Source organism: Bufo bufo, chromosome 9 (assembly GCF_905171765.1).
Source record: "Bufo bufo chromosome 9, aBufBuf1.1, whole genome shotgun sequence".
NCBI classification, from domain to species: domain Eukaryota; kingdom Metazoa; phylum Chordata; class Amphibia; order Anura; family Bufonidae; genus Bufo; species Bufo bufo.
In genome coordinates this window covers 166,626,231-166,647,028 of record NC_053397.1, presented here as the reverse complement: position 1 = coordinate 166,647,028, position 20,798 = coordinate 166,626,231, and the positions used below count along the sequence as shown (strand labels likewise).

The 20,798-nt window shown below is 40.1% G+C and overlaps 1 protein-coding gene across 1 annotated transcript in view; it reads right to left on the bottom strand.

Moving 5' to 3' along the window:
• The window catches only part of CACNA1I (calcium voltage-gated channel subunit alpha1 I), a 589,793-nt gene that overhangs the window by 105,924 nt on the left and 463,071 nt on the right, over positions 1 to 20,798 (bottom strand). Inside the window, exons 26-30 of the mRNA XM_040407395.1 lie at positions 13,600 to 13,733; positions 13,367 to 13,437; positions 6,274 to 6,352; positions 6,069 to 6,190; positions 3,121 to 3,441 (exon numbers count right to left, since the gene is read on the bottom strand). Coding sequence (XP_040263329.1) covers positions 3,121 to 3,441; positions 6,069 to 6,190; positions 6,274 to 6,352; positions 13,367 to 13,437; positions 13,600 to 13,733 — 727 coding nt within the window. The remainder of the gene's footprint in view (positions 1 to 3,120; positions 3,442 to 6,068; positions 6,191 to 6,273; positions 6,353 to 13,366; positions 13,438 to 13,599; positions 13,734 to 20,798) is intronic.

Here is a 20,798-nt window from a genome sequence, read left to right as displayed (position 1 = left end):
GAGCGGAAACGGTAGATCCACTCCGTCTCCTTCTGGAGGATTTTCCTATCCCAGTCACCTTTTCTCGGAGAGGGGGGGACAGTTTCAAGGGCCGCAAAGGAGATAGATTTCAAATCTCCATTGTGGTGTTCATTAATGTGGTTGGCCACAGGGGTGTCGTTTAATTTGACGATGTCATTGATGTGTTCACATACTCTCCTCCTGAGCTCTCTCTTGGTTTTGCCAATGTAATCCTTTGGACAGGTACACTGGCAAATATAAACGACACCCATGGACCTACAATTAATAAAATCCCTGACGGTGTAAGATCTTTGAGTGACTGAACATACCACGATTTTAGTTTTCTTGATATAATTGCAGGCTGGCATTACAGTGAGGGCAGTACTTACCTGCACGTTTTTAAACGTGCGGGGAAGAGACTTGAGCATTGCGCTTGAGCACATGCTGTACTTGGCCGAGTAGCGCCATGTGCCGAGCATAGCGATGCTCGAGCCGAACTGATATTCGTCCGAGCATGCTCGCTCAACACTAAGGAACACCACTGCATATATATTGTATATGTTAGTAAAAAAACAACATGAATAAATGAAGAAAGGCCTATAAAGGATATGGAAAACTGATATGGCTCTTTGGCCTCATGCACACGACCGTTGTGTGCATCCGCGGCCGTTGTTCCGTTTTCCGTTATTTTTCGCGGACCCATTGACTTTCAATGGGTCCGTGGAAAAATCGGAAAATGCACCGTTTGGCTTCCGCGTCTGTGATACGTTTTTCCAGTCCGTGAAAAAAATATGACCTGTCCTATTTTTTTCATGGACAACGGTTCACGGACCCATTCAAGTCAATGGGTCCGTGAAAAATCACGGATGCACACAAGATAGTCATCCGCGTCCGTGATCTGTGTCCGTGATCCGTGTCCGTTTTTCCTATCATTTTCAATGCAAACTTGACTTAGTTTTTTTTTTTACTTTTCATGTCCGTAGATCCTCAAAAAATCAAGGAAGACCCACGGATGAAAAAACGGACACGGATCACGGAACAACGGAAACCGTTTTTGCGGACTGCAAAAAAAAACGTCCGTGTGCATGAGGCCTTTGTCTGTTGTTAACTGCCAGCATCATGGTGTCAAGATTCATTATGTCTATGACATCTCCGGTGCATAACAGTATTTACAGAAGTCAGTTTCTTGGGAGCAATATTTAAGGACTTCAAGGGCTTCTTGATGCACCTGGGCCATTTGGTGGGGAGCACTGCCTTCAATGGTTTTGTTATGTTTTTTTTTACTGCTGACACTCATTTTTCGAAAAAGTAAAAAAGGATCGAAAAATAAAAGAAGTCATGCTCAACTCACTGATTCCCAATACAAAGCAGATCACCAAGCATCCAAGCATAATAGCACCAAATTAATACCCATATTCCAAGTGTTGATGCAGGGGTAAATCAGTGTCTACTCTAAGGGAACGCTCACATAAAAGATCTTTTCCATATGTGGTTCTTTCTGGATTTAAAAAATATACTGTATATACTGCATACGTTTTGTGCATATTAACTTGGTTTCATACACTTAGTTGAAATTTTTTTAGCATCTGCAGCACATTCCTTACTCCATGCAGACTGCAAGAAAATGGAATATTAACTATTTTCCCATTACTTCATTGCCTGTTTGGTCTACAGGAATCTGGCACTTTACATAAGGACATGAATGTGGTGAGAAAGAGTGGGGTCTGCTGGTTTCTCCCAAGGGTAGTTGTGCCACAGCTAACCTTTTGTCACCCCACTAACTCCGTGCTGCAAGTACCCACTGAGGGGGGCGTACTCATGGGCTGAGTTAACCTGTTAAATACCATGGTCAATAGCATCTAAGAGTCAGACAGAGGAAGATGGCTCCCCTTTCAACCCACTGGCGTCCTGATGGGTGGATGCAGGGGGCTCAAGCTTTACAATGGCAGTTAAGGGCCTGATTATAACTCCCAGGTCCACCAGAGGCATCTACCTAGTGATGGTTTGCCTGTCAATTGAACACTGAAGGCAACAAAGCTTTGGAAGGCGTTATGTAAGCAACATTGCTTTATTCCACTATGGGACAAAGAAATGGTTAAATGAAGTTCAAGAATAATAAAAAATTACAAATAAAATAAATTTGCCCTGCAAAAAACTAAATTTTTTCATAAAAAAATATTAAAAATAATTGTATAAATCCCCATAGATATTTGGTACATCTGTAATTTCAACAATTCAGAAAAAAATAAATAAATCACACAATGTTAATGGTGTGGATAAAAATTGCAGTAACAATGGGAAAATTGCTATTTTCCCCCTACCCTCCATAAAGATGATCAAAATCAAACAATAAGCTATGGGGTCATTTACTAACAGTGCTACAGCAGTTTTTGGAGTAAAAAAAAGTCACAAGCCCCCTTTCAAAAAATATGTGGCACACAGTATTTTTACACCATCCTCACCACTTCGGAGTGGCGAGGGCCGGCCATTGGCCCTGGCTAATTTAATAACAGTTACGCCTGGAAGCAGGCATAAATGTGGAGTGAAAACTACTCCAATCAAAGGCTGGAGTAGATTTCACACCAGTCGCATGGACTGCCAGAGGTATGCATAATTTATGACAAGGCGTGTGCAGGTGCTATCAAAGATTAGCGTAAAAATCCAGATAAATGACCCTCTACACATACCAAAAATTATTTAAAAAAAAGGCAACTTGTCCAGCAAAAAATCAGGAACCCAAATGTCTATGCTGATGGAAAACATCACCTCAAAATGTTTCTTTTCCCATGTTATATTCAGCAAAATTACTAAAACATAACTAATCAGTACAAAATGAAATCACATCATTATCTGTACCTCAAAATGTGGCAAGACTCAACCCACAGAATACAGGCCATCATTTAGCTTTATTGATGAAAAAATGAAACTGTTATACTGTATCTCTTAGAATGCATTGATGAAAAAAAAATTGGTCCTAAAGGCATGAAATTGATTGGTCATCAAGGGGTTAAAGTACTATGCGCTGTGGAGTCTCCAATGTTGAGTTTAGGTGCTAAAAATCTGCACCCGATCCACTACGTGTAAACTCAGCCTTGTAATATTCAATATGGTGTTATTTACCTGAGCTGGGGAAAAGCACCTCAAGTTACGATGTCCTTCTGTAGCTGGTCTTCCTCCCCGTCCTCCATTATCAAGAGCAGAAACAGGTGATGTTTGAGAACAAAGGCCATGAGCCAACTCCATTTCAATTTCAGCGTCCAGCTCTGCATCCTCCTGCGCTTCTTTATTGCTGTCATCCAGGTGCTTCATTAATACTGCAACCACCACGTTTATCAGAACAAACTGAGCTGTGAGCACAAAGCTTACGAAGTACAGAGGAGAGATGAATTGCAGGTTGCTCAAGCAGCTGCGGTCATCATTGGTGCAATCACGTAGCGTATCCTGTTGCAGATCAGAAGGAAGATTTCAGATTCCAAGTAATTCATATGATTCATTGTTGCCAACAGAGTAAAATATTTCTAGTTTAGATTTACATGCTACAGTTTTCACTGAAATAATGTTATACTGTATGTCTTCAAGTATTATCTGAAATGTAAATGAGTAAGCCAAGAAAATGTACAGTTGGGCAGATTTACTAATCCGGTAGCCAGAGTTAAGGCAGTATTACATGGACGGATAGAGGAGATGAGACAATTGCCGGGACGGAAGCGTTCCCTCCTGTCAAACGCCTGCTCGCTAGAGGAGGTGACCCCTGCTATTACATGCAGCGATCCTCCTCAGTATAGGGATGATTGATCTCTAATACATCGCTTGTCCCTATACTGTCTCATTGTTTGCCGGCAGCAGAGCGCCTATTATACGGCACAATCTGCCGCTGACAAACCAGGATTTTTTAACATGTTCAAAGATTCTGAGTACCCCATTAACTAGCGTTTGCTTGTTTATCCGGTAATCTGCAGCAGTATTACACTGCCAGATCATCACTAACGAGCATTCATAAGAACGCTCGTTAGCGATCATCTTAATAATCTGCCCGCATAATAGGGTCTTTAGGCCACTTCCACAAAGCCAGTGTTTGGTCAGTGATTTTCATCAGTGATTGTGAGCCAAAACCAGATGATGGTCAAAAACATGGCAAGGTGAAAATCTTCTTATCTCTGTGTAGGCTCCACTCCTGGTTTTGACTCAATCACTGATGGAAGTCACTGATCAAACACTGACTAGGTGAAAGTAGCCTTAGGCTACTTTCACACGAGCGAGTTGTACACTCCGGACTCTCAGCATGAGTATAACACAGCACCCGTCCTGAACTACTAGCACTGCCAGGGTCGCATAGCACATTATATTGATTTATGATGCAATGTAACCCTTACAGTTCTGGAATGTATTAGATAACAGTGACAGCATTATGTCAGTCTTATCCAATACATTCCAGACCACTAAGGGTTACACAGCATCATAAATCAATATAATGCTATGCGACCCCGGCAGTGCTAGGAGTTCACGACGGGAGCGGTCTTATACTCACGCTCCGAGTCTGGAGTGTACAACTTGCTCGTGTGAAAGCAGCCTAAGGGTTTCTTAACACATGGTGGGAAATTTGCAAGAAAATACAAAAGTTCAGGTTTTTGCAAAGGCGCAGGTTTTTGTGTGGATTTTTGTGCGGATTTTGTTGCAGATATTACGCACTCATTTTGGTGAGGATTCTGTTGCAGATTTCCGTGCACTTCCCCTATTGAAAGGAATGGAGACCACACAAGTATTTACATAGCAGAATGTTATTCCACAGCATAACACAGAGCAGAGATTGACAGATTTTTCCACCACTTGTGAATGCAACCTAAACTTATATATTCATATATCGAGTGTGCTGCTGCAGAAAACTGGAATGATTCTGCATGTTCAACCTGGGTCGGTGGGATAGGCATTTGTGTCAAATTTATGGCATATTTGAACCATTTTTACTGCGATTTCCTCCACGCCTGGCAATTTACATTTACGAAGGAGTGTCTACATATTTTGTGGGTGAGGCTATGTTGTAGCTGGATTTATCAGTGCGACTTTGCTACAAAAAGTCCCAAAAAAGTCGCAAGCGTACTCCTCTGGTAGTGTAGAAACTGACTGAACCTTTGCAATAAAGATAATTAGACTTTTAGATGGAAAACTCAATAACTTTTTCATTCAACAAATTTAGCAAATGGTGTGAGACATTTTGTAAATTTGTTGCAAGAAGTTTCATGTTAATACATTACCTCCAGGTTGTCTCGACTAAATTTATCACAGTGCTTAGGCTGGATGATACATTAGCTGCAAGGATAGACACTTTCGTTTAATGCTATAATAATTATTAGTTGACTTACGTTCTGACATCATTTTACACTAGAATTGTGGCAAATTCTGACACAGTGATTCATCTTAGGTTACACCCCTTTTGTGTTAAGCCATGTTCCTTAGGTGTGTGGTGGATTTTTTCAAATACTAGATGCATCAAGTTGAACCAATTTGAACCAAATTAGGGGCAATTACAACTAGGTGCACCTACATTAGTAATTGTGGGCCAACTACTATGAGTTGATTTAATTGGTCCTGTTCAAGGACCATTATCTATTAAGCAGAGCAAAGAGCAGTTACAAAGAGTATCTCTGAAGGTATCTCTAGGGAACCTGTGATTAAACAGGCAGTCAATTGATTCCCATGGAGACTGTACCGTGTAAGTCCGTCCATGGTAGCACTGCAGGGATACTGAACACTTGCTGGGGATTTTTTTTGTAGATTACTGGGGCTCCCAGCAGCAGAACATCCTGTAATTAGCTTATCATTGAAGGAATCGTCTGACAAATTGTAGACTTTTCCCTTTAAACTTTATTGGTTTCCTTTGCAAAGACCTGTATGGGAGCACAGAGAGCACCATATTTCAGATTTCTACCATGCAGATCCATAATACCCTTAATTATTCAACAGCCAACAAATTTCCTATGAAAGAGAAGAGATTCTCCTTCCCAAAGTCTGTGAGGATAACACATAATTATCACAAATTCCAGTGTCGGACATAGACAGTAATGTATTACCTTCATTATTCCATTCCAGTTATCTCCTGTGGAAACTTGGAAAAGAGTCAAGAAAGCCATTCCAAAGTTCTCAAAAGTAGCGTGTCGACTCATTCCTTCACAAGGGTGATCATCATTGCATACTGGAGTAGAAAAGCAAGGTGTCCACAAGTTTTTGCCAATTTCTGGTTTAGGCTTAGAAATAATATTTCTTTAAATTACTCACCTAGTTTCCCAAACAGCTCTACCCCCAGAGCTGCATAGATAAAGAAGAGGAGCATGAAGAGCAGACCCAGGTTTCCCACCTGAAATGAAGAAAACAAAAACTTACACACAACGCAAAATCTCGAAAACACATGAAATCACAGTACAGTTTTCTAAGTACAATAGAAGCAAACTGAGTATTGTTATGTATCACATTTAAGTTACAGAAAACCATTCAAAGGCAAATGCTTTCGTAAGCAATGTCTTGATGCTGAATGACTCCTGGTCCACCACTTGGCCTTCAGTCTGCTTGTGGTGAGAAGCCAGGGATTAATCTGGAATAGTATGGCTCTGAAGCACACTTGATATAAAGAGACTGCATGACTCCTATTATCTTCAACAATCTTCAAAGTTTATTCACAAAGTAGCTGCAATGTTTCAACTACAAACAGTCTCTTTATCAAGCTTATTGAAGACAACAGGAGTACTGCAGTTTCTTTATATCAAGTGTGTACAGGGGCTAACAAGCATGAAAGTAACCACCATCGCCACTGATCAGACATAAGATAACCTTTACGGTAAATAACAGGAGTGCTGCCATTTGGTAATTTGGAGTTAATGGCTTGGAAACATTAAAAAAATTCAAGGCTCAAAGGATTGAGATTTACCAGGATACATTTTGGAAAAAAAACAACTGTATGTCATGTCATCATTTTTATGGTAGCAGTACTCCAAGTTAATATTAAGAATGTGCTCTGAATGAATAGTTATTAAGAATGCTACTACACAGACATTAAAGGGTTTGGCCAGGATTTATTTTTAAACTCCCCCCCTCCATTTCCCCCCAACTGTACCTATAAATAAGTCCATACCTATGAAGATTTCCATTTTTACCTGCTCCTCAATACTCTTTTCCACCTCCCTTGCTGCTTAACCAAACTTCCTGTCCCTGTCTGTAAGCTTCCTACACAGATGAGGTCACATACGCCACTGTAACCAATGACTGGCCTCAATGTGTCCTCAAACGGCACATAACCCAGAAGTGACGTTCCCCTTGGAATATGTGACCACTGAGGCCAGTCACTCCGGTGCAGGAAGTAGGCAGAGAGTGTGAAGACTGAGCACTGAGGAGCAGGTAAGTATGGATTTCATACCATCTATGGCTGGAGGAGGAGAGGAATAAAAAAAAAATTACTTGGAACAACTATTAAGGCTGGGCTCAGAAGTGACGGATGATTTGCTGCGGATCTGCTGTTGCATATTTTCATGCAGCAAATCTGCAGTGTTGTACAGTACGACCAGCAAAGTGAATGAGCTTTCAGCAATTCTCAGTCACACATGGCAAAAAAATAAAAAATCCACAGCAGAAACTGACCTGTGTGTCGGATTTTAAATCTGCAGCGTGTCAATTTATACTGCCGATTTTAATCCCGATTTTACCCTTTCCAATGCAAAGAAGGAAACTGCGTCTAAACGTTCTCTTCATACAGCTGATCGGCGGGGGCACCGTGAGTTAGATTGCCTTCAATCTGATATTGATGACCTATTCTGGGAATGCATATGGGGAAGCTGAAAATCTCTTTGAAAGTCTTTTACAAGGGCCAATAATTATCCCAAAGGAACCTGATTATTGGCCATGTAAAAGATCTATGCAAGAAGAATCCATACAAATTAAAAGTGGTCTCGAAACTTGTGGAATATGGGATTTGGCATGGGTTGCCTTCCTGGAGAAACTAGAAACAGAGACTAGACAAAGAAGACAGAGCCCACTGCACACGCCAAGGGAATGATATGTGCAAAGCAGAGGTCCAGATGAAACTATACAACTCTCAACTATTGGGGTGGATAAGACCTAGCAAACTTTTGAATGAGAATTGAACTCGATAGACATTCTGGAAAAAGGACATTGTTAAGACTGGAATGTCTTTAATTATCAATAGGGGATTGATAGCAATACAAATTGTTAGACTGCACTGTTGGCAGGAATTTTAGCATGGCTGAGAAAGGATAAATCTGTCATAGTTCATGTGATCTCAGTAAAAAATCAGACACATCCCATATTTCAATAATATGTTACATCTTAAAAATGCAATCTGATAGACAAAGCATCATCTGCCGTAGATCCTGATGCTGCTAGAAATAGAGAACACAGGATGCTTCAGTGCCTATTAGTGACTTTAAGAGAACAAATAAGAAATAGGACTGAAGGGAAAATAACGGAGATAGGTCCATAAATTGGTAAAATATACCAGTGTGTGTAGTGAAGGCCTCAAGAGAACTATCTAATGCATGAGCAAGAAAGAATATGAAGTAAAAATCAGGCAGCCTGATGTTGGTGCGGTGAACTGATTTGAAATCGATATCGTTGTTGTCTTTTTCTTGTTCTCTCCTTAATGATCACCTGCCTAAGATTCTCCGGAATAAGGCTTGCTCGGTGCCAACGCATCCATCAGGAGACTGACATAAATCTCATTACACTTTCTGTCATCCCCAACTCTTTAAAATGAAACGCATCTGGAGTTTTCATTGTCAATTATGCTAGTGTGGGGAGCCCTGTTCCCTTAGGGGTAAGAGCATGGTTGATTGGAAGCAATCGATAGTAGATGAAGAGGGGTATTGATCTAATAGGTGGCAGCTCTGGGAAGATGACATAGCTGAAGGAAGGAAACAGAAAACAAAAAAGATATCAAGAAAGCAAAAGGGACTAACAGAATTCCAGGTACTGCAGTTGGCTGTCAGAGCACAGTGTAACAGGACAGTACACCCATCAGAAAACACATACTACAGCTGTGCCTACAAGTATACAAAGCAGAGAAGGGATGTCCTAAGGCTTGATCATGTTACGACTGAGATCAGTAACCCTGCATTGCGCTGTGTAGTAAGTACATCAAACAGTGCCACAGATACCCATGTAGTAAAAAGAGGCTTTAGCACTGAATATTACTCTGGCTCTGCTTGGTATGATGTAAGCCTTAAGATATAACTGGTCAAAAGGAAAAAAAAGGCAGCACTCCGCAGATTATAAAAAAATCCATATAGCTGAGCTAAAATGTATTTAACACATGTGGAATTATATACATAACAAACAAGTGTGAAACAACTGAAAATATGTCATATTCTAGGTTCTTCAAAGTAGCCACCTTTTGCTTTGATTACTGCTTTGCACACTCTTGGCATTCTCTTGATGAGCTTCAAGAGGTAGTCCCCTGAAATGGTTTTCACTTCACAGGTGTGCCCTGTCAGTTTTAATAAGTGGGATTTCTTGCCTTATAAATGAGGTTGGGACCATCAGTTGCGTTGAGGAGAAGTCAGGTGGATACACAGCTGATAGTCCTACCGAATAGACTGTTAGAATTGGTATTATGGCAAGAAAAAAGCAGCTAAGTAAAGAAAAACGAGTGGCCATCATTACTTTAAGAAATGAAGGTCAGTCAGTCAGCCGAAAAATTGGGAAAACTTTGAAAGTAAGGGCTATTTGACCATGAAGGAGAGTGATGGGGTGCTGCGCCAGATGACCTGGCCTCCACAGTCACCGGACCTGAACCCAATCAAGATGGTTTGGGGTGAGCTGGACCACAGAGTGAAGGCAAAAGGGCCAACAAGTGCTAAGCATCTCTGGGAACTCCTTCAAGACTGTTGGAAGACCATTTCAGGGGACTACCTCTTGAACCTCATCAAGAGAATGCCAAGAGTGTGCAAAGCAGTAATCAAAGCAAAAGGAGGCTACTTTGAAGAACCTAGAATATGACATATTTTCAGTTGTTTCACACTTGTTTGTTATGTATATAATTCCACATGTGTTAATTCATAGTTTTGATGCCTTCAGTCATGAAAATAAAGAAAACTCTTTGAATGAGAAGGTGTGTCCAAACTTTTGGTCTGTACTGTAGGCTGCTGTTACACCAGAGTCCTATGGTTTGGGAGGGGGACTTAATACGGTTTGACATAGCCGCAGCCAATAACTGGCCCGTAGTGGTGACCAGCTCCCCTTACATCATGACAAATGGTCATATAACGCAAGGGGATCCGGTCTCTGCCATGGCCAGAGATTGGCTGTGGTGATGTCAAACCAGTTGTTGACAATGAGAGAGCCCAGAGTAGCAACACAAGCCTGGAGGAGTGGGGAGCCAGCACCAGGAAACAGGTAAGTTATATTTCCTTTACAGGTCTGGCAGGAGGTGGGGGGGTAGGCAGTGCCAAAACTCCCCCATTCTTTCACAACCCCTTTAATGGTTATTGTACTGCACAGGAGAATTCTGCGTTAATTCAGACCTCAGACCAAACCCTCATATATTCTGGGAGAGTTCGCAAGTTTGTAGTGGAAGCTAAAAGAGAAGAAAGAGCAACACAGAAAATCTGCACATCCAAGTTCAGCAAATAATTACAATACTTTAATAGAACTACCACAAAAAAATCTGTATGTCTGTTCTGTGGCCCAACAAAAAAGTAGAACATGTCCTATTCTTGTCTATTTTATGGATAAGGATAGTACAGTTCTACAGAGAGCAGAACTTTCCACAAAATGGGGAATACACATGTCTGGTATCCGTGTTTTGGGGATCTGCAGTTTGCGGACCACAAAAATGTCAATGCTTGTGTGCATGAGCCCTTAGCTATAATGTGCCTATACATGACACAATGCCTTTGGTTGGCAATAACACTTTTAAACTTCACTAATAATCCAGAACAACTAGAAGATACATTCTAGTCAAATCTGTTTTTATTGATAAATAACAGTCATATTGTACATAATGGATGAGCAGACCATCAAACAGTACATGTATATTATAGCATACAAACGACCACTCCCGTTCACAATGATAATCTGGAAAATCAATACTCCTAGGCCATAAGCCTGACAACACAAGTAGGTGAACAGGTACAGTCAATGCAAGCAGGTCTTTTCATTCCTTCATGTATGCATACATATGCTGAGGAAACAGAAAAATAATACAACAGACGGAAATAAACACTAAAAGAAAAAGTAACAAGTAGGTCCTGCCGACTTGACTCTCTCCTATATAGACAGGTATCATCAGCTCCTAGATCAAAGGTTAATCTGAAGCTAAGAAGTTCACTCCAGTTTTCAGTTACATTGGGTTGTCTTTAGTGCAGATCTAATGGCCCAACTTTCTCTACAGTAACTCATAGGCTGTTTAAGGTACATTCCCCCCTTTTGTAGCTAACATTATCTCTTATCTTTGGTGTATTTAATCCATGGTTCCCAGGTTTGCAAGTATTTATCTCTGCTATGACAAGACCACCCTACCAGCTCCTCCATTCTACATATGTCATCCATTTTATCATGCCACATTTTAATTGACGGTGGATCCCTATCCTTCCATTTTGTAGGAATCAATAGCTTAGCAGCCGCTATCATATGTGTGGGCAGGTTCATTCTGTTCGGTCTAAAGACGGTCGAGGGTAGCCACAATAGAACTAACTCCGGTGTAAGCCTCAAATTCGTTAAACAAATCTGGTTAATCAGTTTTTCAATATCCACCCAAAACCCCTTCAGACCTGGACAGAACCACCAGATATGCGAAAGAGATCCCCTATGTTCTCCACACCTCCAGCAGAGGTCATCCATCCCTAACCCCATTTGGAATAGCCATTCAGGAGTCCTATACCATCTGGTGAGTATTTTCAGGGAATTTTCTTGGGTCAGAATGCATTTTGAGAATCCATGTGAATGAGTTAAAACAAATCTCCTGTCACTATCATCTAATACACAGTTCAGTTCTTTCTCCCAAGCTTCAACATATGGTGGTAGGCAGCTATTCTTATCTCTCAACAATTGCGTATATATGAGTGATATACATTTCAGGGGTGTTTTGGGAAGCAATATATACGTTTCTAACGACGTAGGATCTGCTAGTGGAACAAGTCTGGATTTTTTGAACTTAGTACACGTGATTTCAAAATCTCTTTCCTGCAAAAAATCACATTTTGTATTCTTTTCTTTACTAAGGGAGGTATAAAAACTTGTCTGGCTACCCAATTTCGCAAGATCTCCCACTAATACTTCTGGTAAGGACTTCCAAATGGGACTGGCTTCAACACGAGCTGTGTTTAGTATTTGGGGCAACATTCTGAGTGGCATCAAAGGTGACAGCTTCCCCTCTCCCATATTGAGCGCCCCCGTCTTATTACAAGCGAGGATAGTACTCTTTGTGATAGCACTGATCAGAGTATTCTTATCTGGCTTTTTGAAAGGAAACCACAACATATAGTCTGCTGTTTCCCCCAGTAGAGCAAGTTCCAACTCCACATGTATGGGTGGGGGTGTAGGTCTAGTCAGAGCAATCCATCTCTCTAAGTGAATGGCCTGTGTGTATTGTTCTATATCCGGGAGCGAGATCCCACCTTGTTTTCGTCTCCTAGTAAGCAGCCCAAAGGGGAGTCTAGCCTTTTTGTTCGCCCAAGAAGATACATTCTAGACAATGGTCTGGATAGACTATTTTTCCTCTTTTAAAGCAACCCTCGGGTTCAAGAAAAAAGAAATCACACTAATTGGGGAACAAACACAGCACTCACCTCCTTTTTATTTTTTCAACTGCAGATCTGCCGATTCCTGGACTACTCATTTGCCGTCCAAAATTATTAGGCGTCTTTTCAGACTACAAGATGAACACTACGCATCGGTAGTCCAAGACACTTCCTGCTTGTACCGCCTTGCACTATGATTGTCCAGCACTGATCACATGAGGGCAGCAGGAAGTGTTTTGGCCTACCAAATACACAGAGTGCATCACGTAGTCTGAGAAGGGGTGGCAGAAGAGTAACCTGCTGATGAGCTCACCAGAAAAGTATTCTGTTCATTCCCCAGTTAATATGATATTTTCTTTACTTGTACTGGAGTATTTCTTTAAACTATGCAATTGGACCATGTCTTTTAAAGATTTTTTCTTGAGGATTTCATTATCAGATTTTTATTAGAAATTTACATCTATGACACAATTTTGCCTTAATAAATAAGAATAATAAAAAAGCAAAAAAGGAAGTGAATGGTAGATATAATAAAACTCCCAGTGCACAATTGATCACTGTATGATCTCCAAAAAAACATAAAAATGATATAACAACCAAAGTAGAGAGGTTAAGCCTTTCATTACCTGTGGCAGAGCTTGCACGACAGTGTCTAGCAGCGCCCTCATCCCTGTGGCCATTTTCAGCAGCTTTAACACTGTAAATTGGAGACCATTGAGAACAAGTTAAATCTCAAAAGAAATAGCATTGCCTCTAATCATCTGATAGTTTCATTAGGAACTAGATAAAATTTCTCATATTAAGAAGATAGACAAATTATTATTTAGCATGAATTACTTTCAGTTTTTAGCTTTATTACCTCTAGTAATGCGTAGCACTCTCATAATACGGATAATAGTGGGATTAATAGGCAAAGCAGCATTAATTTCAATTTCTTCCAAAGTGATTCCCATTACAGATAGGAGCACGATGGCCAGATCCAACTGGTTCCACCTTCGTAGAATGAAAAAAACATATTGATGAAATAAACCATAATCGCTATTTATCTATCTATCTATCTATCTATCTATCTATCTATCTATCTATCTATCTATCTATCTATTTATCTAACTAACTATCTATCTGCCTATCTGCCTAGTGCTTCTAATCAGAGTATCATATAGTTGGATTCTACATTGCCCTGAGTTTTGTAGGCCAAAAGCCCAAGAGTATGAAATCTTTTAGTGCAGGTCTAGTCAGTTGGAAGCCATCTTGTCGCTGGTAGATGGGCCCAACACAACTTTGATCAAAATGTGCTCAAAGAGGTAAGTATGTCTGTAATACAATTTATATTTGTTTTCAGTGATAGTATGTGTCTTTACGCATGGTAGTGTGCTGCTTCTTCTAGTCCTTCTTTGCTTTTACATTGTAGCCATGGCAGCTTGCCCCTGAACCCCCTTTTTACACATAGTTTGGAGATGTTATTCTAACTTTATTTTACATTGTGGGGCTCATTTATTAATACTGGCAATTTACATGCTGATCTTAATTGTCTCTACACTGCTGGAGGAAGAGGCAAAGTCATCTGGAGGGGCATTCCCCTCTATAAATTTGGTGCTTCCTGCAGCAGGATGTACATATGAAAATTATAAATCTACACCATTTCCCTTGCTGGCGTAGAGTTAAGTCATTTTGTATGCCAAAAACTGGCATAGAAAATGATGAATCAGACGGTTCTCCCAGCCCGCCCTGACCACACCCTTCTTTTCTAGACCTGTCGGCAAAGTGGCATCAGTGGATAATGTCAAAGAGTTTACTGCAAAATGCTTTGAGACAAAATCTGCGACCGATATACATCACAAAAATGGCACATGCGAAACAAACAATAATTATATAAATGCAAAATTCATAATTTATAAATACATCAATAAGCTCCATACAAATCCATGAAAATACCACGTGAAAATAATAAAGGTAATAGAAAAGACTTTCAAATCATGATTATCATACATAAATGCATCTTAGGTCAATTAATGAATTAGCAGATGTGCAAATCCACTCCTTAAAAGTGGCATGAAGGTCAAAAAGTTGCAAATTTTACCACAAATTTATCACAATAGCGTGTGACAACATTTGCGACTTTAAAACGTCAGAATCCTGACGTAAAAGCCATAATAAATGCCCCCCAGTGCAGTTTTTAGTAAGGGAAGTTTTTATTTTTCACAATTCCTTAGATACATTTTCTTCTTTATCAGGGAAGCAGGAGCACCACCAGCAGAAGTTTGTCATGGTCTTCACTCCACATTTGACCACTGCTAAAACTCATGAATAGATTTTTTTTGGTATAAAGACATTAAGAGAGATTTATCAAGACTGACTTTTTTACCCCGGTTTTGATATCCCCTGAACTGCTGGCAGAGGTACAGTACAGACCAAAAGTTTGGACACACCTTCTCATTCAAAGAGTTTTCTTTATTTTCATGACTATGAAAATTGTAGATTTACACTGAAGGCATCAAAACTATGAATTAACACATGTGGAATTATATACATAACAAACAAGTGTGAAACAACTGACAATATGTCATATTCTAGGTTCTTCAAAGTAGCCACCTTTTGCTTGGATTACTGCTTTGCACACTCTTGGCATTCTCTTGATGAGCTTCAAGAGGTAGTCCCCTGAAATGGTTTTCACTTCACAGGTGTGCCCTGTCAGGTTTTATAAGTGGGATTTCTTGCCTTATAAATGGGGTTGGGACCATCAGTTGCGTTGAGGAGAAGACAGGTGGATACATAGCTGATAGTCCTACTGAATAGACTGTTAGAATTTGTATTATGCTAAGAAAAAAGTAGCTAAGTAAAGAAAAAACGAGTGGCCATCATTACTTTAAGAAATGAAGGTCAGTCAGTCAGCCGAAAAATTGGGAAAACTTTGAAAGTAAGGGCTATTTGACCATGAAGGAGAGTGATGGGGTGCTGCGCCAGATGACCTGGCCTACACAGTCACCGGACCTGAACCCAATCGAGATGGTTTGGGGTGAGCTGGACCGCAGAGTGAAGGCAAAAGGGCCAACAAGTGCTAAGCATCTCTGGGAACTCCTTCAAGACTGTTGGAAGACCATTTCAGGGGTCTACCTCTTGAAGCTCATCAAGAGCATGCCAAGAGTGTGCAAAGCAGTAATCCAAGCAAAAGGTGGCTACTTTGAAGAACCTAGAATATGACATATTTTCAGTTGTTTCACACTTGTTTGTTATGTATATAATTCCACATGTGTTAATTCATAGTTTTGATGCCTTCATAGTCATGAAAATAAAGAAAACTCTTTGAATGAGAAGGTGTGTCCAAACTTTTGGTCTGTACTGTACCTAATTTATGACGAGGCGCTTGCCTTTTCATAAATTAGGCTCATCCTTCGGGTGCTCCTAAAAGGAATTCTATGGAAGCTCATAGCTGCCGTAGATTTCGATCTTCATTTACACCAGAAAAGTAGCATAAAAGAGGATAAATGCGCAGGGCCTGCTGGCTCTTCCGCCACTTGCGACAAAACTCTGTTACAGTGGTGTTGAAACAGATGCAAATACAGGGTTTGCCACTTTTGTTTTCGGCAGCAAAAATGGAGCAGGGCAATGATAAATCTTCCCCTTTGTTTTAATAGAATTTAGAAACTGTCTTGTAGATTTTATAACACCATTTAATAAACGTAGGTAGCAAATTCACAGAACATCAAGATAATTTACCACTATATAGCGGAATCATTAAAATTTATGTCAGTGTCTGTCTATGAGCCAGAAAGCGCTTTATTTACCCTCAAGAGAGAGAACTATTCAGTGTAAAAACTGCATCATATACGCTGAAGGAAAAGAGACTTTCAGGCAGGCAGCTCTTTCTTTCCACCTTTGAATGGAAAGTGTATTAAATCTTCTAATTAGCCGAGCGATCTCTGTCCAGGTAGAGTGCAACTGTGTAATATCGTGTCACAGATTGTCCTGATGGTATGTGAAGCTCAGCAGGCAAGACAGCTACTCGATGAGCCTTACACGTACTGTAACAAGTGGCGCTCATCAAACAAGTCTGGGGCACTTCATTCAGTGCCATTTCCCACACATACACTAAAGTTAATTATACCATTCACTGAGATTGGGGCATCATTAAATGATTCTGCAAAGTAATATCTTCTGCTAACCCGTGTACGTACCCCGCTGATAAGCTGCACAGATGACTCTGACTTAATTGCAGTACTTTCAATATCTGCTTTCAGAATCCTGAGTTCCAGTTAGTTAGCAATCACTATGCACTGTCAATAAAGCCAATAAAAGCCTAATGATGACATGAATAAAACATGCAGGGACAAGATAACACCATCCTCGAAATACCCAGGTGGATTTTGAAAGTAATTACAGTAAAAGAAGTGACATTATTCTGCTGATGGGATGAGGAGAACGTGTGACCAAATCCTAATGAACGACATCTCGTATCATGGTCAACATCAATCAGCTTGTTAATAATATTTTTAGGTAAAATTCGCCAATAATCTGGATTTAAAGGGGTTATCCAGTGACTAATGTAAAACAATGAAAATCAGACATCATTTACTACATGACAACCTCTTTCCTCAAACAAAGCTAGAACCAGCCCTGTACCTCAAATGGATCCAGAGATCTCCCAATTCATTGCTCTGCTAGATTTATATAAAGCTGACAGCTAAAGGGGAGCGTTTCTGCTGCAGCTCAGGGGGTGTGTCTTTTCTGCTGCGGCTCAGGGGGTGTGTCCATGGTCTCCCTATCACAGCTCAGAAAGCAGTTGAAGGATGAAACTGAGCATGTGCGGCCTTCTTAGTGAGAAGGACAAAGAAAAAGAAACAGGCAGCAGGTGGCGCTATACCGATACATTTTATTGAATAACTCAGTGGCTATACTAAATTTTTAATTATATGCAGTTACAAAAGTATTCAGATCCAGGTGCTGGTTTGAAAACTGTAGAATATTTTTCATAGGACAACTACTTTAAAGTTGTTGTTTAACTTCAGCAAATAGCATTTGTTATGTAGACGAAGTTGATACAAGGCACTTACTAATGTATTGTTATTATCCATATTGCTTCCTTTGCTGGCTTGATTCATTTTTCCATCACATTATATACTGCTCGCCACCACTGCCACCACTGCAGCGCAGATACAGTCGAAGCTGCTGCGCATGCGTGCCTATGTGCACTCCCAGAGAGGCCAGTGCCTTTTCCTATAGTGTGCAAGCATGACCACTATTGCTGGATTACAGGGTGGTTGTAACCATGGACACGAGCAGTGTATATTGTGATGGAAAAATTAATCAAGCCAGCAAAGGAGGCAATATGGTCAATCACTATACATTAGTAAGTGCCTTGTATTAACTTTCTTGATACTTGATAAAGGCTATTTACTGACATGAAGCAACCCCTTTGATAGTCGATGACACAGTCTCTCAATGATATCATATACTCCACCACAATAAAAAAGAGTTAAGCCTATTAGAGATGAGCGAATCGAAGCTGACAAAGTAAAATTTGTTCCGAATTTCAGGAGAAATTTGATTCTAAACTAATGTGAATTTCCTCGTGGTTTGTGGTAACGAATCGCAATTTTTCCTAACATGGCGGCTAGTTGGCTACAATGGCGGCTAAAATGGCAGCTACACGTGTGAGGACATGGGGCATGGAACTCTGGGAAGGTGGGATGACCCATAATGCCATGCATGCAGCCAATCAGCAGCCAGCCATCCCGTGATGTCACAGCCCTATAAATACGGTGGCCATCTTAGAGTCTGCCATTTACTATCGTACTTTGTTCAGGGACAGACGTGTATGCAGGCGCTAGGGAGAGTGAAAGAAAAACTAATTGTAAAAAAAAAAAAAGGAAAGAAGCGATTTACTAGAGCAGGGAAAGGACAGTGAGAGGAATCATTTCACAGGCAGGGAGAGATGTGTGCAGATGCTAGGGAGAGTCATAGGAAAATCCTCATTGTGAAAAAAATCTATTTACAAGTGAAGGGAAACATTACTTGGGGATCCAGATAGTCTCATAATACTGCTCTGTCATTCCAGCAATCAGTTATTGGGGTACAAGTGCTATGTTGAAAAGCCTTTAGTGGCTTATATCTGTGGAAAAAGATAAATATATACACAGGTCACTTTTGCTGTTAACTGCGCTGATATCATTTAGTGGCCTATTTCAATACAATACGAGAAATATTTACGCAGGTCACTTTTGTTGTTATTTGAGCTAAAAGCGTTTATTGCCATATTTCTAGAGAAAAAGAGAAAAATAGACTACGTTCATATTTGCTGTTGTTTGCGCTAAAAGTGTTTCTTGTCATATTTCACTACAACACAAGAAAAATAGACGCAGTTCACATTTGGTGTTATTTGCGCTAAAAGCGTTTTTGGACATATTTCTAGAGAAAAAGAGAAAAATAAACTAAGTTAATATATGCTGTTATTTGCTCTAAAAGCATTTCTTGTCGTATTTCACTACAATACGAGAAAAATAGACGCAGTTCACATTTGGTGTTATTTGCGCTAAAAGCTTTTATTGCCATATTTCTAGAGAAAAAGAGAAAAATAGACGCAGTTCACATTTGGTGTTATTTGCGCTGAAAGCGTTTCTTGTCATATTTTACTACAATACGAGAAAAATAGACACAGTTCACATTTGGTGTTATTTTCGCTAAAAGCGTCTATTGTCATATTTCAAGAGAAAAAGAGAAAAATATTTGCAGTTCACTTTTTCTGTTATTTACTTTTTCTAGAAATTCATTCATACAGTAACTTTTAAAAGGATCAATAAACAAATGGTACGTTATGGAGTCATAAGTGATGATTCTCTAGAATTGTTATTACTTGGAGGAATGCAAGTAGTTTCTAAAATATAAATATCAGGAGAGGTTACAGGTCCTTTGTAAAGGTGTTGTCCAGTGGCTACAACCCTCGCAATCATCTGACCGACAGTGGTCCAGCTGCTGGATTGTCATCTAATTGCTGATATCACTGGGTGAAGTTGGCAGTGCCTGAAAAACTGTATTACGCATTGCCCACCAAAATGGTTGGATGGTTTAGTGAGCGTGAATAAGTGAGCAGCATTGGTTCTCCACTATGAGAAGTTTCATTTAGGGGATCTCCATAACAGAACAGGCATTGATGTACAGTACACTCTAAATGTAACCAACTATACGGTACAATCTTTAGTAACCTGGCTTTAAATAGTAAGGATATTAGCAAGTATCTACAGTGGCATGCAAATGTTTGGGCACCCCTATTCAAAATTACTGTTGGTGCCCTTAGATAACTTGAACCAAGTTCTCAGACCTTAAACAGTCTCGTAGGGTTAAGGCTTGATTACAATTATCGTTAGGAAAGGCCAGGTGATGCACATTTAAAAGCTTTATAAATACTCAGACTCCTTTAACCTTGTCCCAAAAAACTGTAGCCATGGTTTTTCTAACCAGCTACCTAACACTCTGAAAATGAAAATGGTTGAGGCCCACAAAGCAGGAGAAGGCTATAAGAAAATAGCAAGGCATTTTCAGGTTTCCATTTCCTCTGTTCAAAATGTAATTAAGATGGCAGTTAAGAGATGGCAGTTAAGAGGAACAATGGAGGTCAAGGTAAGGTCTGGAAGATTAAGACAATTTAAGACAATAAGACAACTTCTCGTAGGATTGCTAGAAAGATAAATGATAATCCCTGCTTGACTGCAAAAGACTTCAGGAAGATTCAGCAGACTCTGGAGTTCTGGTACATTGTTCTACTGTTCAGTAGAACATAGCTTGTCTGCCCCTATAAATCATCATTGAGCAAACTTTGACCCTGCACCTCACAGTCAGCAGACACATTCCAGCCAATCAGCATACCCTCCCTCCCAGACCCTCCCACCTCCTATCAAAAAGCAAGGACAGCATCCATCTTAGATTCATTCTGAAGCTGCAGTGTCACAAATTTGACTAAGTTGTAATCGCAATGCGATTAATACAGGTTATATTAATCGCATTGTGAATTCAACTTAGAGCTGGGTTCCTAATGGTTGTATTGCTAGAATATAACGAAGATTG